Source organism: Herpailurus yagouaroundi, unplaced genomic scaffold, assembly GCF_014898765.1.
Source record: "Herpailurus yagouaroundi ecotype Mexico unplaced genomic scaffold, PumYag 210, whole genome shotgun sequence".
NCBI classification, from domain to species: Eukaryota; Metazoa; Chordata; class Mammalia; order Carnivora; family Felidae; genus Herpailurus; species Herpailurus yagouaroundi.
Window position 1 is genome coordinate 19,202,064 of NW_024412441.1, and position 23,829 is coordinate 19,225,892.

The window sequence follows — 23,829 nt, forward strand, 5'->3', positions numbered from 1 at the left end:
CTTTCTTTCTTTCTTTCTTTCTTTCTTTCTTTCTTTCTTTCTTTCTTTCTTTCTTTCTTTCTTTTATTTTTTTTGCCTTGTTATGCTGGCTAGGACCACCACTAATTATTGAGTAGAAATGATAAGATCACATATCATTGTATTTTTCTGAGCAACAATAACTCAAGCTCAACACGAAGACTTGGGCTTGGAGTAGGCAGGTAGGCAGAACCAGGAAAACTTCACACAAACACCACTAAACTGCTACGACTTTCATTTATTTGTTCCTTTCAACAGACTAAACAGTACCTGCTTGCAAGCCAGGGGAATGGGATGGATGGCTGCTTGGTCCAGAGATTGGTCATCCTTCTGTCTGCATTAGCTGCTGCTCACTGCTGGCTGGTACACTGCGGGCTGCTCACTGCTGGCTAGTGCCCTTTACTGTGGATGTCTTCACAAAAGACTGGAATCCTTTTATGGTGTGTGGCAGTTTATGGCTGGTTCAGTGCACTTCAGAGTAAAAGTTTGTCGGAGAGGGCGGGGTGTGGTGAGCTGGGCTTAATATGCAAACTAAAATGGCCCTCAGCACTTGGAGTGCACCTCTCAGTATATGGTCCGCAGCAGATATGAATATCATTCATATTCTGATTGGTTTCACCTCAAATTACCAAACTAATTTCATAACTGTTTACATATTGTGCTTACAAGTTATGCAATTTTTTATCAGTATGTTCCAGAACATGGCTGTACTTTCTAAAACATGCTCATTACAACTTATCTACAACTTTGAGGTGAAACTTTAATAACAAGAGAGCATTCCAAATGGGAAAGCCAATTTCAAACACAGTCAAGACTTTATAACCTACATTAAAATATAGGGTGAAATACCTTTTACAAGTACCAATTTATATATAACACACTAGCCTTGTTTCTGATTTAAGGAAAAAATCTTTAATTTCACCAATAAGTATGATGTTAGCTATAGATTTTTTTTGTTGATGTCCTTAGTCAGATAGAGGAAGTTACTTAAATACTGGATTGCTGAAAATTTTTATCATGGATACATGTTGGATTCTGCCAGCTATTGAAATTTATATATTTCTCTCATTCTGTTAATATGGTGGATTACTTAGATGATTTTCAATTTTAAATCATCTGTGAAGTACTGGAATAAACTCCACTATATCATGATTAATTACCCTTCTTACATATTGCCAGATTTGGTTTGCTAACATTTTATTAAGGACTATGGCATTTAATTTTCTTTTCTTGCAGTCTCTTTATCTGAGTTTGGTATTAGGGTTAGTGTGTACTCTTAAAATAAGTTGGAAAGTATTCTTATTATTTTCTGAGAGTTTATGTAATACTTGTTTTAAGTCTTCTGTAAACATTTGATAAAAAATTCTCAGTAAAACCATTTATGCCTGAAATCTTTTATACTGGGGGTTTTAGGTAGATAGTAGATAGGAGAGAGAGAGATACAGAGATTGATACAGAGATAGATAGATACAGAGATACAGATAGATATAATGGTTGAGGTTTTTTATTTCATTCTAATTTTTCAAGAACTTGTCTGTTTCTTATAAATTGCTAAGTGTATTTGTTTAAAGTTGTTCAGAAATTCTATTACCATTTTATTTTTAGAAAATCTAGCAATATCCCTCCATTCCTTCATTTCTTTTTTTAATTAAAAAAAATTGTTTTCCATTCCTTCATTTCTAATATTGGTGGTTTGTGTTTTCTTTCTTGATTAGTTTGTAATCAATGTAATCAAATTTGTTAATATTTTGAAGGAACCAACTTTTGGTTTGGTTAATTTTCTCTATTTTTTGTCTGCTCTGTCTCATTTATTTCCACTATAATCATTGTTATTTCCTTTCTTCTGCTTAATTGTGGTTTAATTTGTTTACTTGTTTTCCAGTCTCTTAAGGCATAAATTTATATCATTGATTCTAAGCGTTTTTTTTCTAATGGAAGCATTTATTGTTTTTTAATTTTTTTAATGTTTATTATTATCGAGAGACAGAGAGGCACAGAGCGAGCAGGGGAGGGGTAGCAAGAGGGGGAGACACAGAATCTGAAGTAGGCTCTGGGCTCTGAACTGTCAGTACAGAACCCAACACAGGGCTCATGACCTGAGCCGAAGTTGGTTGCTTAACCAACTGGGCCACCCAGGCGCCCCCTACTGTAAGCATTTAAAGCTATAAACTTCCCACTAAGCCCTGCTGCTTAGTGGGATGTTATGGTTTCGTTATTATACAATTTGAAATATTTTCTACTTTGCTTTGTGATTCCTTCCTTGACCATAGGTTATTTAGGAGAGCATTGTTTAATTTCTAAATATTTGGGTATTACTCTTTTTGCTTTCTAATTGAATTCCATTGTGGTTATAGAACCTCCTCTGTAAGATTTCTTTGACATTTATTGAGATTTGTTTTATGGCGCACAGTTTGGTCTATCTTGGGGAACTTTTCATATGCACTTGCAAAGAATATCTATTCTTCCATTGTGTGCTGGTGTATCTATAAATATCATTTAGGTCAAGGTGTTTGACAGCATCTTACACAGCTTGTAGATCAATTTACTATCCAGAATAAAAAATTCTAATGTGAGCCACATATGTAATTTTAAATTTTCTGGTAGCCACATTAACTCAAGAAAAAAAAAACAACAGATGGAATTAATTTTTAAACTACATTTTATCTAACCTGAAATATCTAAATATCATTTAACATGTAACCCATATAAAATCATTAACAGGATATTTTACATTCTTGTTTCCTATTAAGTCTTTGAAATTCAGTGTGGATTTTACACTGCCCAGTACATCTTAATTTAGACTAACCACATTTCAAGAACTCAATAGCCACATGTGATTCTAATAGCTATTGTATTAACAGCAGAGTTCTAGATTCTTGCTTATTTTCTACTTATTTTATCAATTGCTTAAAAAAGGATGTTAACTATGATTATGGATTTGTCTGTTTCTCCCTTTAGTTTTATCAGTTTTGTCCCATTTATTTTGAAGTTTTGTTGTTAGATGCAGACACATTTATAATTTTTATATCTTCCTGATGATTGGCTCCTTTTTCACTATAAAATGTTACTTTTTATCTCTGATAAAGAGAGATGTTTTGCTGTCTATTATGTCTGATATAGATATAACCATTCCAGCTTCTTTATGACTATATGCATAACATATCTTTTCCCATCATTTTAGTTTCAACTTATATGTGTCTTTCCATTTAAAGTGAATCTTTTGGGGGCGCCTGGGTGGCGCAGTCGGTTAAGCGTCCGACTTCAGCCAGGTCACGATCTCGCGGTCTGTGAGTTCGAGCCCCGCGTCAGGCTCTGGGCTGATGGCTCAGAGCCTAGAGCCTGTTTCCGATTCTGTGTCTCCCTCTCTCTCTGCCCCTCCCCCGTTCATGCTCTGTCTCTCTCTGTCCCAAAAATAAATAAAGGCTGAAAAAATAAATAAATAAAACTCCAATCTAATAATTCTTTTAATTATAGTGTTCTATTCACTTACATTTAGCATAATTGCTAATGTGGTTGGATTTAGAGCTGCCATTTTACATATTTGTTTTATATTTTTCTCATATTTAATCTTTTTTTAGCTCTGTTTTTATACTTTCTGGTTAATTTTTGTTTTAACATTTTGTGTTTTTATTTTTCTACTGACTGTATTTCTTGCATAATTTTTAAATGCTTGCCTTAGGATTACAATGCACTTTAACTTACCCCAAACTACTCAGAGTTAATACTTCATAATAAATATAGAAATATTTCAATAGTATAATTCCATTCACCCCCCCACTCATACTGATATTTTTGTCATGTATAACTACATACATGATAAACTGCACAGTACGACATTATAAATTTAGCTTTGCCTTTTCATATATCATTTAAAGAACTAAAAATATATATATAGTCTTATATAGTCACTATTTCTTGCAATACTTTTTTTCTGTAAATTTGCGTAACCACCTGGTGTCATTTCCCTTCAGCTTGAAGAAGTTTCTTTAAGATTTCTTCATGGGGCGCCTGGGTGGCGCAGTCGGTTAAGCGTCCGACTTCAGCCAGGTCACGATCTCGCGGTCCGTGAGTTTGAGCCCCGCCTCGGGCTCTGGGCTGATGGCTCAGAGCCTGGAGCCTGTTTCCGGTTCTGTGTCTCCCTCTCTCTCTGCCCCTCCCCCGTTCATGCTCTGTCTCTCTCTGTCCAAAAAATAAATAAACGTTGAAAAAAAAAATAAAAAAAAATAAAAAAAAAAGATTTCTTCAGTACAAGTCAGCTGGTGATGAATTTCCTCAGGTTTTGTTTACCTTAAAATGTTTTTGTATTTAGTATTTTATTTTATCTTATTTTTTAGAAGTTAGTTTTCCTGGATACAACATCCTGCACTGGTTTTTGTTTTTGTTTTTGTTTTTACTTCAGCACTTTAAAGGTGCCTTTTAACTGTCTTTAACTGGCTCCCAGTATTTCTGATGTAAAGTTCACAATCTTTAAGTAGTTCTCGTGTCTGATGTGTCATTTTTCTCCGGTTGCTTCAATGTCTGCTTTATCTCTGGATTTCAGCAGATTGATAGTTATATGGCTATTTTGCTTTTCTTTATATTTATGCTGTTTGAGGTCCATTGAGCTTCTAAAATCTATAAATGGATGTCTTGCATTAAATTTGCTGAGTACATTATAACCATCATCTCACTGTGCCACTTATATTACATTGAAAATCTCACTTACTTCACAGATACAATGTACAATGTGATATAAACTATTTTATCCATTTTTATAGAATAGTGATCTGATGCTCAGAGTGGAGGAGAAACTTGCCCAAGACTGATGATCTGTTAAGTGATAGAGTAAGATTTTAACCTACATCAGTCTGACTCCACATTCAAAGGTCTTGTTAGGTGCTAGTGAAGTCCAGCATTAAAAATGACTCATTCTCTGGGGTGCCTGGGTGGCTCAGTCAGTTAAGTGTCTGACTTTGACTCAGGTCATGATCTCATGGTGTGTGAGTTCGAGCCCTGCACTGGGTTCTGTGCTGACAGCTCAGAGCCTGGAGTCTGCTTTGGATTTTTGTGCCTCCTTCTCTCTCTGCCCCTCCCCTACTCATGCTCTTTCTCTCTCTCAAGAATAAATAAACATGTAAGAAAAAAAAAAGACTCATTCTGCTTGAGAGGTCCATGAAGATTTCAAAAGTAGGGCAGCACTTATTCTGAGTCTTGAAGCATGAGTAGAAAGAGGGGAAAAAAGGGTATTTCTTCCAACTTACACTCTTGGTTGTTTGATATAAAAGTTGGAAACATAAAATCAAGCAGTTTTTAAGCAACTGTAAGTTTTTCAGCTTTTTGGCAAGGAAATGCTTTAGTATATCCTAAAAATAGGCATAGAATATCTAAAATATAGTCAAATCCCACTGATGGTGGAAACTGGATATAAATCTATCTGAAGGTGGTCAAAGGGTCTTTAAGTCTTCAGTTGCTGGCCATATCTTACCTTCACAGTTTTTTTCATGATTATGTTGTTGACATGTGACACGTGATTCCACTGTGCCATAATTAGTAAAGTTTCATAAAGAAACTTCATTAGTATTCATTTGAAATCATCTGGTGTCACCAATCAGCCATCTTGGGAGTACCTGAGATTGTCTAAGTGAAGGAGTGAAAGGTAAAACCAGATTCCCTCCCCCCACCCATTATCTCTTTTTAAAATAAGAAGCTAAACATTAATATTTTATAATGGCCTATTTGAATCCCTCCAGTGATTTTTCCTTTGAGTGTTTGATTATGGTTATTACTGTGGTTAGGGTTGCTTGTTTAGCAAAATAATCTCCTAGAGCATTTCTTTAGTCTTAACTATTTTCTTTCTCTACCTCTTCTACCTCCTTTTGGACAGGTCTCAATCCTTATAATAGCCACCTCTCTTGGAAGTAGGAGCACCTTGATGTTCTATGACTTGTCCATTTTGGATGGGAATTCCAGCAGGGGTAAGAAACACCCTTTGTCTCCACAGTATTTCAAAGCCATGTACTACTCTAAAAATATACTTGCTATCTGTATATGTTTACCCTCTACTCTTTGGATAGTTGATATGCTCTCATTGATGCAGTAAGTTTTGCTACCTAGGCTAATTTTACCTGATGGAGAACTATTTTCTAAAGGAGAGCTTACATTACTTATAACATATTTTGCTTATAACTTCCAGTTTTGGTTGAGGTATGATCAATCAACAAATCATATTAGGTCAAGGTTCTCAATGGGAGAGAAAGTTCCCTGAGTTAAGACTATCATGAGATTATTCTTCTTCTGATAGGGGCAAAAGGGTGGCAGGATTTAGGGGTTTGCAGTGGTAAATAGAAACATGAGAGAAAATAATAACAGAATCTCAATAGAGGTTGATTAGCTGTCTGGACAGTCTTGTGTTTTCTCAGCCAGAAGTAATGTTCATACCACAAGAAGAACCATGAGCTCAAGCAAACAGTTTAGGATTAGTTCAGCAAAAACATCAAGTTATTTAGCAACTGAGTCTAAAGTCTATATGGGGAAGGAAAGATCCAGAATTGCCAGCTCAGTATTGAAGAACAAAATTGGAGGGACTGATACTACCTGGCTTCAAGATTTACTATAAAGCTACAATAATCAAGACAGTGTGGTATTTGAGAAAGAATAGACATATAGATTAATGGAACAGAATAGAGAGCCCAGAAATAGACACACATAAATATAGTCAACTGATCTTTGACAAAGGAGCAAAGGTATTACAATCAATGGAGCAAAGATCATGATGTCAACAAATGATACTGGAACAATTGGACATCCACATCCAAAAAAAAAAAAAAAAAAGGATCTAGACACAGACCTTATACTCTTCACAAAAATTAAATCCAAATGAATATATACCTAAATGCAAAATGTAAAGCTAATACTCCTAGAAGATAACATTGGAAAAGACCTACATGACCTTAGGTGTGTTGATGACTTTATTTATTTATGTTTAATACTTATTATTTTTGAGAAAGACAGAGCACAAGAAGGGGAGGGGCAAAAATAAAGGGAAACACAGTATCCAAAGCAGGCTTTAGGCTCTGAACTGTCAGCACAGAACCCAATGCAGGGCTCAAACTCACGATCTACAAGATCATGACCTGAGCCAAAGTCGGATGCTCAACCTACTGAATCACTCAGTCACCCCTGTTAATGACTTTTAGTCACTTTGGTGACAACACCAAAGACATGATCCATGAAAGAAAAAATTGATACTGGATTTCATTAAAATGAAACACTTCTGCTCTGTGAAAGATAGTGTTATGAGAATAATAAAACGAAGTGCAGACTGGGAGAAAATATTTGCAAAATACACATCTGATAAAGGACTATTATCCAAAATATACACAGAATTCTTAAAACTCAACAACAAGAAAATAAACAACCTGATTAAAAGATGAGCCAAAGACCTAATAAGCATTTCACCAAAGAAGATATACAATGGCAAGTAAACATCCGAAAAGGTGTTCAACATCATATGTCATTAGGAAGGGGCAAATTAAAACAACAGGATCTCTACATACATATTAGAATGGTTCAAATCCAAAACACTGTCATTACCAGATGCTGACAAAGATATGGAGCATCAGAAACTCTCATTTATTCCTACTGGGGAAAAAAATGGTATGGCCACTTGAGAAGGCAGTGTGACAGTTTCTTACAAAACTTAACATACTCTTTCCATGTGATCCAGCAATCATGTTCCTGGTATTTACCCAAATGAATTGAAAATTATGTCCACACAAAAACCTGCACACAGGTGTTTATAGAAGCTTTACTCATAATTGCCAAAATTTGGGAGTCGAAGATGACTTCAGCAGATGAATGGATAAATAAGTTGTGGTATGTTTAGATAATGCAGTATTTTTCAGTGCCAACAAGAAATGAGCTACAAAGCCTTGAAAAAAATGGAGGATATGGAGGAAATTTAAATGCATATTATTAAGTGAAAGAAGACAATCTGAAAAGACTACACACTGTATGATTCCAGAAGTATATAACATTCTGGAAAAGGCAAAACTATCAAGACAGTAAAATGATCAGTGGTTGGGGGGAAGAAGGGAGGGAAGGATGAATAGGCTGAGCCCAGAGGATTTTTAGGGCAGTGAAACTCTTTTGTATGATACTCTAATAATGGATACATGTCATTATACATTTGTCAAAACCCATAATATGTACAACACCAAGAATGAACACTAATATAAACTATGGACTTCAGATGATAATGATGTGTCCATGTAGGTTCATTGATTATAACAAATGCACTTCTGTGGTCTAGGATGTCGATACTGGGGGAGACTGTGCGTGTGTGGGGACTGAGGGTATTTGGGAACTCTTGGTCCTTTTTCTGCTCAATTTTGTTGTGAATCTAAAACTCCCTTAAAAAACTAAAGCTTATTAATTTAAAAAAAGTCATAACAGTTATTTTTGTGGAACTTGACCAGCTAATTATAAAATTTATATAAAAATGCAAGGAGAAAACAAAGTTGAAGGATTTGCTTGACCAGGAATCAAGACTTACAAAAAAGCTATACTAACTCAAGTAGGTTGGTCTTGCTAGAAGTAAGTAAACTGATGAGCAGAAGAGAGAAATTAGACATAGAGGTGGTAGTGCAGGGCAGTAAGGCAAAGATGGTCTTTTCAGTAAATGTTTTTAAGACAATTTTAGGTATCCACATGGAAAAACATTTAAATTGGATATTTAAATCACAACACACCAAAAATCCAGTGCTTTACAAAACCACATGTGAAATATAAAACAGTAAGGCATTTAGAAGTAATGTAGGAGAATATCTTCATAATCTGATGATGAAAAATATTTCTTAAATAAGGCATGAGAAACATTAATAATAAGGCAGGGGTGCCTGGATGGCTCCATCAGTTAATTGTTGAACTCTGATATCATCTGATTGTCCTGTTGTCAGGAATCGAGTGCTGCATCGGGCTCTGTGCTGAGGGGAGCCTGCTTGGGATTCTCTGCCTCCCTCTCCCTCTGCCACTGCCTCACTTGTGCGTACTCTCTCTCTCTCTCAAATAAATGGATAAACTTAAAAAAAGAAGAATAAGATAATATTTATATAATGTACTTAGTCAAAATCAGGAGTGCCTGGGTAACTCAGTTGGTTAAGCTTTCAGCTTCTGCTCAGGTCATGATCTCACATTTCCTGAGTTCCAGCCCTATGTGGGGCTCTGTGCTGACAGCTCAGAACCTGGAGGCTGCTTCAGATTCTATGTCTCCCTCTCTCTCTATGCCTCCCCGCTCATACTCTGTGTCTGTCTCTCTCTAAGTAAATAAACATTAAAAAATTAAAAAAAAAAAAGAATTGTCAAAATCATGGAGATAGAAAGCAGAATGGTAGTTGCCAGTGGCTGAGGGGTAGGGAGGAAAGGGGGCTATTGTTTAATGAGTATAGATTTTATCAGATGAAACAACTTATGGAAATGGCTGGTGGTGATGATTGCACAACATTATGAATGGATTTAATACCACTGAGCTGTACACTTAAAATAGTTACAATGGGAAATATTATGTTATTTATTTTACCACAATTTAAAAATTGAAAAAAAATCAAGGGAAAAATTTAGCAGCACAATAAATGCATAATTTAACAATGCCCTTTAGTATTCTATGAATATCCAGTGGGGTATTTTATCTTCATGAGACTTGGAGTAAAATATTAATGAAACTACATAAAAATACTTTATAAAAACCAATTAAAATATCACTTTGGGCCCTCCCAAAAGCAAATATATTGATGTATTAGACTACAATAAAATATTTACTTATTAGTTGAAATGTCTTCTCCTGTTCTGTGGTTAGCCTTTTTTAACGCTGTTAATAGTTTATTTTGCTAAACAGTTTTGTTATTACATGTACTCTTCTGTATGTGTATTATTTCACAATTTAAAACAGCATTTTAATTTTTTTAATTTATTTTTTTAAATTTATATCCAAGTTAGTTAGCATACAGTGCAACAATGATTTCAGGAATAGATTCCTTAATGCCTCTTACCCATTTAGCCCATCCCCCCTCCCAAAACCCCTCCAGTAACTCTCTGTTTGTTCTCCATATTTAAGAGTCTCTTATGTTTTTGTCCCCCTCCCTATTTTTATGTTATTTTTGCTTCCCTTCCCTTATGTTCATCTGTTTTGTATCTTAAAGCCCTCATATGAGTGAAGTTATATGATATTTGTCTTTCTCCGACTGACTACTTTCGCTTAGCATAATACCCTCCAGTTCCACCCACACGGTTGCAAAGGGCAAGATTTCATTCTTTTTGATTGCTGAGTAATACTCTATTGTATATATATACACCACATCTTCTTTATCCATTCATCCATCGATGGATATTTGTGCTCTTTCCATACTTTGGCTATTGTTGATGGTGCTGCTATAAACATTGGGGTGCATGTGCCCTCTCAAAACAGCATACCTGTATCCCTTGGATAAATACCCAGTAGTGCAATTGCTGGGTCGTAGGGTAGTTCTATTTTTAATTTGTTGAGGAACCTCCATACTGTTTTCCAGAGTCACTGCACCAGTTTGCATTCCCACCAGCAGTGCAAAAGAGATCCTCTTTCTCCGCATCCTCGTCAACATCTGTTGTTGCCTGAGTTGTTAATGTAAAACAGCATTTTTAAAGAGAGGATTTTAAATTCAATACAAATAAGCATCAAGATGGCAACTAAAAAGGAGTAACTGGTAGATAATTCCACCCCAAGAAGACAAACTAAGGGCTGCTTCACAGGCCAAACCCAATGGGGCTGGCAAAGAGGGGTATCTCAGTCAGTCACTTTTAGGGTCTTTTAACTTTCAGAGCTCCCTCTCTCTCAGGAATCCTGTGTCCTTATGACCCCCTGGCTTGCAAAACCCCTCACTCTGGGGATGCTGCCACCACGACATAACCAATGATTATTTAGTAATTTCTCAAACATTTTTTCCTTCAGTCTTCACAATAGTCTTCACAGCCCCTGAGGCTGGTCTTCTTATTAGGGCCATTTGTCATCTATGTTCTTTTAGTATATCTGTGACCTCTAATAATGTTCTCAGCACTGACCGTCAAGAAAGAGGATGAGAGGGTAACCATGAACAAGTCCAGCTAGGGAAATGGTTTTAGATATTTCTTTTTTATGCTTTGAAAACTATTTATAAGAGAATCTTCTTCATTTTCCAGAGACAGCCTAGTTCTTAGACAACAAAAAGAAGTGACACTATGCACACTAGGATGTAAACATAGAGCCATTCATTATCTCTGAAGAGGGTACAGGCAAAAAATATAAAGAAAATTGAGGATGACTGAAAGAATATTTAATGGAGCCACATTTGAGTCTAACATCTCTAATATTGTTCTCAGAATCAACAGGAAAAAAAGAGTGGGACAGTTTATTATATCTAATTAGTAATTGTAATAGATTATGGAAAAGCTTGACATGGAAATCATGAGGCATAATGAGGCTTATGTTTATTTTATATTGTTCTTACTATGTTGTTAGGTTATGGAGGAAAGCAAACAGTGTTGGAGGGATTTTTCCAACCCCCACGTATCTCTAATCTGTGAAGTAGATGGTGCCAGTGCCTTTCCCATATCCCTAGATAGTTCAGGATTCTCAGGTGATTTCCATCTGCCAGTATCTGCATCTCTATGCCTACAATCTCTTTTCCTTGGAACTGCAGAAAAGTGTGCTGCCTACTTGCATGGCAGACCAGAGGAGCAAAGAATTAACATGCCCTCCCTTGGCCCCCAACAGAAAAATCCCTCAATCAGTGACTCTGAAAAATTGTATATAAACACCCCAGCCCCTTGTCCTTTGGGTAGAATAATTCTAAACTGTGTGTTGTACATTCCTTGAGGTGTGCTTGGAAGGTAGAGTCCCAGTATGCACCATGGTAGCTGGCTTCATGACACTTCAGGCTTTTTTCCCTTCCCTGTATCACCAAGCCACTTCACAAAGGATCTGAATCCTTTGTCTCATGTGGGAACCAAACTAAGACACCTTAAATATGGACTCTCCTATAGAACATCTCTTGGTATCCCAGTCATAAAGAGAATACTGGGGGAATCAATTCAGAATCTAAGTCAGCATACTATTTCTTATTTTTCAAATTACTTGGAAATTATCTCACCTAGATGTACTTTATTGCTTAGTAGTAATAGTGAAGGGGCTGGCAATTAGGTGGAGTACATGCTTGTGGAGGAAAGTCCAGAAAAAATCATTCTTGAGCAAAGGGAACATCTAAAGAACATTCTGGATTGTCCACATATAGGGATGATAATCAAAATATTTAACAACTGGTACAGTATGGTCCTTCACCAATCATAAAAGATGGACTGTATGCTGCATGGCTGCCATACTAGATGACCATTGGCTCTGCCCAGTGAAACACAAGGGGCCTGGTTCTGCCTTGGTCAGATCTTTAGACTGGGTTGAGAGGTTGTTGGGCAGAATGGTTTACTTGGCTTTCTCCGGATGCACTGGAGTGTAGGTGGGTTTAATTTTTATTCCTCCTCAGAAAGAGAAATAACGAGTAGAAACTTTTATCAAATATTCCCGAAGGAAGCTAAAGGCCAAGCAGGAGCCATGTTGGCAGGGACTTTGAGGGATTTACACTCCAGCATTATTATTTGTGTCCTCTCCTGAGTATGTAAGGAAAGCCACAAACTGCACCAAGTTTCATTCTAGAGAACTGTCTCTTTTCCATCACGGATTGTTTGTGCAAGACCAAAGAGCAAAGTAGCCAAGGCATAGGTATGTAGATGCCCCAAGATAAGCCCGTCAGAGCCTCTCTCCTGGGACTATGAAAGTGAAGCAAAATGATGAAAGGATGGGAGAGAAATTCTCTGGAGTCTATTTATGTAGGGAGAGTGCTAATCTATTCATGCAGTGGGAATGCTATCAACTATGGTCAACTGGTTCCTGCTGCCCAGAGTTGCCTGGTTTCTGTTCATGTCCTTGACCTTGTTGTTTCTGGGAGTCTTTTGATGTCCTTCTCATAATGGCCATTCATTCCTTAAATTTTCCAGAATTGGTTACTTTTGCTTAAAACTAAAGAACCATAACTCAGTCAGGTCCTATATGCTTATCTTCAGTCATGTTTTGTGGGAAGTGGACTTGTTCAACAAGTGTGTGGCAGGAGTTACGGAAATAAGCCAGTCCCTGGATCTTCAGCAAATAAGAGGAAGAAGACAAAGAAGCTTGACGTGAGTCAGGGATGTGGAGTATATCACTTTCAGATCAGCTTTACCACAGTCAGCTCTCAGTTACTTGTGAAGCTAGAATTCCATCTCTAGCTTCTCCATTGTCCCACACGTTGACTGGCTTATGAGTAGGCATATCTCACAATCACACCCTGGTGGCTTAGACAGATACTTGGAGAAAGACAAAAGCTCAGGTCAGGCTCTCTTGTTAACAATTCCAGTAAAACAAGGGTCAGTTTATCCCATTGAAATCATGGGATAAAATAAGGCCTCACTGGAATATGTAGATGTCAGTCACCATGATATTTACACTTAAAATAATTATGCATATGTCTATGTGCGTTTCATGGGAACTGTACTATGAACTGGGTGGGTTTCCTTTTCTTTTTTTTTTTTAATTTTTTTTAACGTTTATTCATTTTTGAGACAGAGAGAGACAGAGCATGAATGGGGGAAGGTCAGAGAGAGAGGGAGACACAGAATCTGAAACAGGCTCCAGGCTCTGAGCTGTCAGCACAGAGCCCGACGCGAGGCTCGAACTCATGGATGGCGAGATCATGACCTGAGCCAAAGTCGGACGCCCAACCAACTGAGCCACCCAGGCGCCCCTCCTTTTCTTTTTTAATGCTTATTTGCATTAAGAAAACTGAGATATGAATTTTCTGTCATAATTGCAGCTATTTCTTTGCTAGTGTTGGGTATAACGCATCCATTTCAAACTCTCAAAGGGGGGCCATCTGAATACCTGCAAACTCAGCCCACCCATAGAGCTTTGCCTAGAAGCCATGTCTTTTATAGAATTTAGCTCGGGCGAGAAGATCATTGACCAAGTCATTGTCTATGTCCACTGGGGTTGCAATAGCATCGATTCCTGACTTAAAGGCCGAGAGACCACCTGAAATGAAACAGAAGTTCAGAATGAAACATTAACTTTCAGCAGAAATCAGCTTTGAGCATTCCCAGGATGTAAGCCCCCTAGGTAAATCTTCCAAAGCACGCAGTCCCAGATCCTTCCCTTTTCCTCCCCTCCTAAAAGGATCAACTACCCCAAGAATCTCTGGGAAAATTCCAGATTGCTTTCCTTCTCTCTCCTTTTAAAAGTCCTTTGTATTTCTTGCTACAAAAGTCGTATTTGCTTCTTATACAGTCCAGGTCTGGCAAAAGTAGATCCTCAGCAAATCAGTCTGAGAATGCTTATAACATTCTCTCAGCCATTAAATATCTTACTCATTTTTAAAAAATTACTTATTCACTCACTTTTTTAGGCATTCAGTTAATGTTTTTAAGCACCTACTATGTGCCAGGATGGGTGCCACACTGAGTTCAGGGTGCACAACGGTATCCAAGACATAATCATTTCTATGTAGGGATATGTGTGTGTAGGTGTATTTTACCCAAGAATTTTGATCTTCAATAGCTACTTATGTGTTTAACATAATTATGCTCTGCTCTGATGTATAGAGGAAAAGCTCCCTGGTCCTGATCCCTGATTTCAAGGAAAAAGAAATTGTTTGTTCTAAATTAAGGATGTTAAAGGAGGAGAGAGGTATATACATACCATGAGTCCATAGAAGGTAGAGTTAATAGGACTTGGTGTGGTTGGATGTGAAGACAGAAAGAACCAGAGAACCTAAGAAAACAATCTGTTTTTCTGGCTGGAATGACTAGACATATTTTGACACCTTTCAGAGATAGAAAATGCAGAAGAAAGAGCAAGTTTATAGTGGGAAGCTAGTGACTTAATTCAGTCTGGAAGATGCTGAACTTGAGGAGATCTGTGATCAACCAAGCAGAAATCTCCACTTGGACATGTCATGGTACCTAAAGCCCTGATGTCACTGAGAATGCTCACAGAGTAAAAATTTGTTCAAACAATTCATAAAGAGGTTAACAGTTTCTTTCATCAAGAAAAAAAACTATCAGAGGGAGGTAAACATATTCTTTTAAACTATGGCATTAATACTCAAGACATCACTCAGTGGCTCAGTAACCAAGGAGAGAGGTAATGAGAATGCCAACGTCTGGCAGAAGAGGAAATGGAAGTTGGGAAGGAAGACCACTCAAAGTAACTCAGTGGTTTGGAGAAAACTAGTACAGTCATCCGGCAGCTCCTCCTATGCCCACTGTTGACCCCATGAGAATGCCCTCAGGGAGGCCCAGGGCACATCTGGTCTTCAGGGGTCTCACTCACTGAACTTTTTAACAAAGCTCCACAAATATGGCCTACCTTTGAGGTGTTGAGCCACACTCCACGTGGGGAACTTTTTCTGGATTGCCTTTATTTTGTCTGTTAGAATCCCAACAGCCTGCAATAGGTGTTCTTTGCTGTCCCAGGTACCAACAGGGTGATGAATTTTTTTATCAAGCTAGAAAAATCAGATAATAATGTCAGCATCTAGATGAAACAATGCATTTTTCTGCTATTCCTGATTTCTCTTCCTTGTATTCAAGTACACAGACAGTGGCCTCGGCCCCCTTACTTTATCTCCACAGAATCAATTCTATAGTCCTTTTTCTCACGAAAAGAGAGTTGGAGAAACAAAGTATGATTTAGGAGATGTGAATGTGGCATAGTTTTAGTTAAGCTCTCAAATAGAAATAAATATATGAAAAAGTTGTTTCAAAACAAATACTTAGCACTCAATGTCTAGATACTTGCAGTCAAAAATAAAAATTTGTTTCTAACTAGGACAGCTAAAGTCTGGGTTTCTACAGACAATTTAAAATAAAGACTGGAAGCAAACATCCAAATAATTTGGATTGTCTTCTCCAATTTGCTTAAAAAAACAAGTTCGTTCAAATAGAGCTTAATTATAGTGTTTTGATCTACGTGGATGAAATTTACTACTTTATGAACCCCAAATGGACACCTTTAATAGTACCCTTTATAAGATTTTCTCAATTAAGTGTATTACATTTTATTAGTTGCAAACTATAATTATAAAACTCATTAAATACTTTTTCTGAAGACAGCCAATAACTGATAAATCTTGAATGAAATAACCAAAGATAAGTTAGAGAAATACAGAAGTGCAAATGATGCTGAAGTACCAGGGTGTTTTGAAGACTGGAAGTACTGCAAATGAGTATCCAGATTGGATTGAGCTTCCAAAAGGAAGGATAAAGTGGGACTGACTGAAAATTTCCTTGCCAGGTACCTGCATCAAGCCAAATCTAAGTCCTCTGTGGTCCCAGCCATCTTGCAGGACTGCTCCACCATGGCTTTCTCTGGAGATGATGGCTGCAATGAGAGCAGGGTCCACACAATGCCTCAGCCCAACTTCTTTGATCAGAACCTGGTAAGGCTTTAAGGCCCTCAAATCCATCTCAGCAAACATTTCAGAACCACGGATCCCTAAGTCAATAGAAAATAAACCATTTACTCCAGAAGAAAACCCGCTTTCAAAGTTTAGTAAGTTAGTCATGGCACCTGACCACATCTTGGAACTATTCTAGGACATTTTCTGATCTCTAATTGCATAAACCTTGAAAGGTTCACAACCACTGGCAGATACCACTTCTGCTCTCTTTCTTGATCTTCTGCTACCCGCCACATTGGTGCATTGGGAAGACTCTTGAACTAGAAGTCAGCCAGCCTAAATTTGAGTCTGGTTCTGCCACTACCTAGTTCCAGACCCATGGGAAGTCTCTTCTTGCTGAGCCTCCGTTTTCAGATCTATAAATCGGGGGAGGTAGGATTAGATTGACCTTGTTGTTGCCTCCAGTACTGATTTTCTAATACTGGGATAACATGAAGAAGACTTTGGAACAGGATTCTCAAAAGACAAGATGTACAGAGAGCAAGAGGCATGCTTAAAATGCTCATGCTGTAACATGAAGTAAAAACCAACAAAAAAACATAAAACAAAGCCAGAATGTAATATTTTATGTAAACAGTCATTTCAATACGTAGAAATAAACCCATTAAGACAAAGTTTGGAAAGAATAGGGGGAAAATGAAAAGAAACAGATTGTTAGGTTGGTGAGGATTCTGCTTTCTTCTAATTTTTAATTTTGGTATCATTGTTGTAACAGTGATTATACCTTTTTAAAATTAAGCTACTTCCTAAAAATGAATCTGGAAATGATGAAAATGGGAAAGCCAAATGTTTGCTTTGCTTTTCACTTACCACAGTTAATCAACCTGGTTATATCACAAGAAGCACCAGAGGTCTCCATGGTCATGATATCACCGTAGCAGCCGTGGTACAGGCGGGGATGCAGGTGAGGGCTCATTGACTGAGTGAAAGGGTATGAGCCCCTAGAAGTGCCTGGTGGATAGAATGATAATTCACATGAAGCCTGTGAGAAATATCACTCAAGTTGCTATAATTAGCGTTACTAAACCAAAGGCGAAGCCATAGATTTACTCCTCCCCAAGTCCCTCCCAAGACCCTTAGGATGGTTCATTAGACAAAACAGAATAGAAGATTCCTCCTTCCCACTTTACCAGAACCTTAAAAAAAATTTTTTTTAAGTAGTCTTCACACCCAACATAATCTGGAGATCAAGAGTTACATGCTCTACCGACTGAGCCACCAGGCATCCCCCCCCCCAAATTTTTAATAAAGCACTAATTCCAAACATTGTAGAAAGTATTATGAAAATCAAATTTTTATAGGTCTCAAAAACATTTGCTGTAATCTTGATCAGAATTAAAATTGCCGCTAGAGGGGAGTCTGTTTGGCTCAGTCAGTTAAGCCTCCGACTTCAGGTCGGGTCATGACAGCACAGTTTGTGAGTTCCAGCCGCACATTGGGCTCTGGGCTGACAGCTCAGAGTCTGGAGCCTGCTTTGGATTCTGTGTCTCCCTTTCTCTCTGCCCCTACCCCGCGCACACTCTGTCTCTCTCTCAAAAAAAAAAAAAATAAATAAAAATAAAAATGTTTAAATAAATAAAATTGCTACACTAGAGTTTTAAGCAGGAACTTTGAGAGAAATGTTAAGACGCTTCTGACACAAATACTTCTGGGATATAAGCACTTATATTAACAACTGCTTTTGTTTAGGAATATAAGAAAGAAGGGTAAAAATACCATGTAAGATAAAAAAGAAGGATGCCATTACCTTAAAATATCCATTTTATATCATGTTTCTACAAATTTGAGTGTCTAAGTATAATTAGTAACCTTGGAAATAAAATTTAACTTACCATAAAAATTTAAGTTAAATTCATTCTTATTTTTTATTTTATCATTATGAAGTGACTTTCTGTCCAAGTCTATTTGCTAAAGGAGATAAAGAGCTTTTCTGTAAGTTGGAAAGTTTGTTCTAATAATTCCTAAGATTGTTGACTAATATCTTAAGACTACATATATTTCTTGTAAGAAATTATGTTTGTTAAAACACTTGATGTAAAAAATTATGTTGGGGCACCTGGGTGGCTGAGTCAGTTAAGCGTTCAACTCCTGATTTCAGCTCGAGTCATGATCTCACAGTTAGTGAGTTCAAGCCCCACGTCAGGCTCTCCCTCTCTCCCCCACCCCCACCCCTGTACCCTTCCCCTGCTTGCTCTAGCTTCCTCTCTCTCGAAAAAAAAAAAAAATAAAATTTAAAAAAAAAAAAACGCTGTTGTTTCATTTAGTGTTGTAAATGGTGTTTTTAAATAGGACCATTCACCACAGTTAATCTGGTTCTGATTAACTTGACAGTATAAAGAGACTCTCTTAGAATTAGGCACATAACCGGGGCGCCTGGGTGGCGCAGTCGGTTGAGCGTCCGACTTCAGCCAGGTCACGATCTCTCGGTCCGTGAGTTCGAGCCCCGTGTCAGGCTCTGGGCTGATGGCTCGGAGCCTGGAGCCTGTTTCCGATTCTGTGTCTCCCTCTCTCTCTGCCCCTCCCCCGTTCAAGCTGTGTCTCTCTCTGTCCCAAAAATAAATAAACGTTGAAAAAAAAAATTAAAAAAAAAAAAGAATTAGGCACATAACCAATGGAACTCTTCCTTAAAAATATTTATTTTAAAAGGAAAACAAAGCAACTCTAAAGATTAACTTGTTTAAAAAGCAAAACTCAGGGCACCTGGGAGGCTCAGTTGGTTGAGCATCCCACTTTCTCTCAGGTCATGTGATCTCCAGGTTAGTGAGTCCGAGCCCTGCATTGGGCTCTGTGCTGACAGCTCAGAGCCTGGAGCCTGCTTCAGATTCTGTGTCTCCCTCTATCTCTGCCCCTACCCTGCTCATACTCTGTCTCTCTCTCAAAAATAATAAATAAATAATTTTTTAAAAAAATAAAAAATAAAAAGCAAAACTCATCTAAACAAATAAAAATACAGGCACAATCTACTCTCTCCTATCTACAAACAGGCAAAAAAACCAAAAGTTTGTAAATGGACAAGGAAGTCAGACAGTGCAACTATCAAGTAAACTCAGAATAGTAAGAAAGCCTATTTAGATAATAAAAGCAGCAGAAACTAGAAAAGCTTTTCAAAGCAGTGTGGATTTCCATGTGATGGCAAAGAGCAGGAACCATCACATTGGCACTCTCCATGGCCCTCGGTATACCTTGTGCCTACAATATGTGTAGGAAATATACATGAATGAATTAATGAATGAATGAGTAGATTTCCATGACATAGATTATATGTAAGATAGAGGCATGGAAGCTGTGAGTGAGGGTGCAGACTGACAACATATATCCAGAATCTAACCACTTCTCACTACCTCTGCTACCACCACCAGGGTCCAAATCACCATTGCTAATCTTGATTATTGTAATAGCCTCCTAACTGACCTCCCTCCTCCACCCTTACAGTCTAATCCCCAGCAGCCAGAGTAGTCTATGGAAACATGCCTGGAATCATATCAGTCTTCTCTCTTAACCTTCCAATAGCTTTCCAATCATTCAATTCTGGCTTCCAAGCCCTACTTGATCTGGACTGAACCAGAACTTGATCTCTACTTGAACCAGAACTGGTTCTTACACATTATAGACACATACTAAAACATTTACAGGTGAAATGTTTTGATGTTTTGGGTTGCTTTAAAATATTTCAACCTCCCCATCACCAAAAAAAAATTTTTTTTGTAGAGATGAGGGATAAATAAAAATAAGAATACAAAGTGTTGAAAACCATAGATGCTTGATGGGAGTTAATTATGGGTCCATGGGAGTTAATTATGCTATTCCCTCCCCCATTTTATATGTTTTAAACATTCTACAACAAACTTTTTAAAATTACCTTATTAAAGAGCCTTTTTTTCCTACTTACATTAAAAAGGCAACATACTCATGCCTCATTCCTTGTCACCCACTACCTTACATTATTTTATTTATATCACGTATCACCATCTGACATGTCTTCCTTCCTTTCTTCTTTTATTTCTTCCTCTCTTTTTTCTGTCTGTTTCTCTTACTAGAACATTTTTTTTCTACTATATCTTCCTCAGCACCTAGAACAATGCCTGACATAAAGTGGACATTCAGTACATATTTGTGAATAGATACATGAATGGATGGATGGATAGATGGATGGATGAGAAGTAAAGGGATTATCTGTATCAAGTGTCCATATGTCAAAAGTTTCCATTTCTTTCCACTAGAGAGTCAGCCTTTGCCATGCTCGATATGTGGCTCAAAGGCCACAAGTATCAAAGTGATCTGCATGCTTATTAAAAATGCATATCTATGGCCTCCTCATACTAGGTCTATTGAGCCAGTTTTTAGGTTTAAGGTCAAAGAATCTCCACTTTAACCAGGATTCCCAACAGATTCATGCATACCAAAGTTTGATTTAAGGGGATTATAATATGACCATGGACTTTACGCTACTTGTATTGACATCGTAAACACACAGGCCTTCTTAATTATAGTCACCTTTCAGTTAAACATAGTATAGTAGCTTATAATTAGTCTACTAGCTATGTAACTCTGCTGTCACCTGGGAATTAAAGAAGGAATAAAAATTCTAAACTATGTTCCCCTGCCTTTGACCATATAAATAATTGGAAATCATCACTTTTCTGTAGTCTTACTTTTTCAAATTTAGAATTAAACATTTTAGAAACACTTTCTTCTCAATCTTCACTCTATTCATAAAGACAATTTGCACATTGTTTACAATGTCTTTTTATTTTTCATAAGCCAAAATTTCAATTTTTTCTTTTTCAAAGTCCCTCACCATCTCACCAGCCTAACTTTTTAGCCTTCCCTTCAGAAATCATTACTTCTGTTCTTGTCATGCTGATCTGTTTATTGCATCCCAAATACTTTTCATCCATTTCTGCTTTTCTGTACTAAAGTCACTCTATCCATTCAGTGACTCCTTTCTTCTTTTATCAAAATACAAAATGTTCCTCAAGTATCACATCCCCTAGGAAAGCCTTTTGGTATCAACATCCTGACTAGATGTGAACTCTTCATCCTAAACTCCTCCAAGACTAGTGTCTTTTGTGTCTATATTCATTTAACTCTTATTTACTGCCTGGTATTGATAATTTTATCTTCATATGTCTTGCCTCCTAAGGCACTGTTCCATAAATTCTCACTGAGATCACCTTCACCTGCTTGGCAAGCAGAATACACTCTTGATTATTGATATAAGCAGTTGATTGATGGCCAGGCTGATTAGGAGTGCCCACCCCTCCATTGCATGTAATCATTGCCTTTTCTGATTCATGACTGTGCTGCATATTTTTGTGGACACCCTGAAAACAATACTAAATGTCAATCAGTGACTTACCAATGAGAGCAACAAGTCCCCAAAACAGGATAGAGGATAGCATGGTGGTGAATCTTATCCTGCAGCACCTGTTATGATTTGAAAGAGAAACTGGCTAATTTTAAAACTTGAAAGGTTCCTAAAGGAAACTTGTTTTGATTTTAAAAAGTTTAGAGTCATTTATAATATAATACCTTTTCACCAGTTCCAAGATAGTATTCTCATAGGCTCAGAATTATGGTTCACTGAATCACTCTCTTGTCTAAGTATAACCTCCCAACTCTTTTTAATCCAACTTCATATTGACATGAGTCTATGAATATCTTACATATGTTACACACACACACACACACACACACACACACTCCCATCCCATCTCCAAGATTGCTTACATCATAATTTTGTTCCAATTCTTATACCAATCTCCTTAGAAAATCATAAGAAATCACGAGAAGAGCATTAGAGATCATGACTCAGAAGAGGTTAGCTGTGCTCCCTACATTCCTCCATTGACTCTATTCTTGGTGTCATTCAAAAGACAGCTTAAGTGTTCTACAAGACACAAGAAGGCTAGCACTAACCTGGTTTGTGAACTTGCAGAGAAAGTCTCCCCTCTGAGTTTGGGAAGGTTCCCCGTTCTCAGCACCACCTTGCACGCCAGGCTTTAACAAAGCAGTGGCCTTCGTCCTAAAAGGTTAAAAAATTTAAGAATCCATTAGTTGGTAGATCTGTGAGTACCTGGCTTCAGTCCAAGCAGACTTCAGTGTGGATCTGCCATGGTGGAGGGAAGTTTTAAATGCCAGCATGTAGACTCACCTGCCTCTTCTTACCTTCATCCTGTACCACTGATCATTGGAGGAGGTTTATATATGGTTTAAAACCCTCTCTTTAAGCCACTGACCTCATTAGACCTGATTATAATAATACTTTGGACTTAGGTGGCCCTTTTAATAAAAATATTTCAAAGCATTTATTAACCACTATTAATTAATTAATCTAATGAACCCCCAAGTTGTAGTGGAGGCATATATTTGGTGGACAGTATCTAAAATTGAGGTAGGTCAACAGCTTCTAAATTTGAGAACAAGAAGCAGATAATTAGCATAAAAAAGATAAACAGGAACTACTAGCAGCTCTCATTCCTGGATTGGTTGTTTGCCTGAAGTTTGAGCCTCCTGCTCTTTGTTCCTCATTCCATTGTCGCATGATCCATATACTAACATGCCACAGGGCTTCTTGTTCCAATTCTACACTGACAAACAGAGCCAAGATTGACTACCTGCTCTGGGAGATCAGTACAAAGCCAGGGAGTAGCAATATGAGTGCTGGTTTCCCAAACTATCTGAGGAAATGGGAAAAAAAGATTTGGCCAGGTATGAACATTTTTATCAAGGATGGAGTATTTTTCTTCACATTTATGTCCAAAGGAAGAGATAAAAGCACATTGTGCAGTGCTGGGAACAGGAAATGGAAGAGACATTCTTGAAATAGACAAAGCACATTTTCCAAAGGGGAGGAAGTTTTATATGGGTCCCTTTCACATGTACGAGAAGTTTCTAACACTGTACACAATCCTTCCATAAATCCACAAGATGAAGACAGGTGTGAGAGAGACTGAGCAGGAGATGGGAAAGATGAAGGGCCTGAGTCAACCAACTTGCCAGGCTCCCTGGCAATGAATAAACCACAACTTCTAGGAGATCATGCCTTCATGAAGCTGATCTCTGCACTATCTCATTACATTCACTTCTGCCCTGACTGCCTTCCTGTCTGTAGAATAGATTTCCTTTTAAGTGGCCTCCAGTCTTCTATTCCAAAAAAAAAAAAAAAAAAAGGTGGGGGGAGGAGAGAGGGCAGGGATGTTCTGAACCAATGATGATTCCTGCCCTGACTATCATGAAAATGACTTGTGGTGGGGGAAGGGAGACAGCTCTACCATCACCA

At 37.6% G+C, this 23,829-nt stretch overlaps 1 protein-coding gene across 1 annotated transcript; it reads right to left on the reverse strand.

Annotated features, from left to right (window-relative positions):
* Nucleotides 1-13,885: 13,885 nt before the first annotated feature.
* On the reverse strand, nt 13,886-22,721 carry LYG2 (lysozyme g2). Its single transcript, XM_040454012.1, has 7 exons — nt 22,702-22,721; nt 22,467-22,572; nt 21,907-21,974; nt 17,358-17,498; nt 16,386-16,582; nt 15,455-15,593; nt 13,886-14,122 (listed from the first exon to the last, which is right to left on the reverse strand). Exons 3-7 carry the CDS (start codon nt 21,947-21,949, stop codon nt 14,004-14,006), a joined length of 639 nt encoding a protein of 212 aa, XP_040309946.1. The 5' UTR covers nt 21,950-21,974; nt 22,467-22,572; nt 22,702-22,721; the 3' UTR covers nt 13,886-14,003.
* Between the last annotated feature and the right edge of the window lie 1,108 nt (nt 22,722-23,829).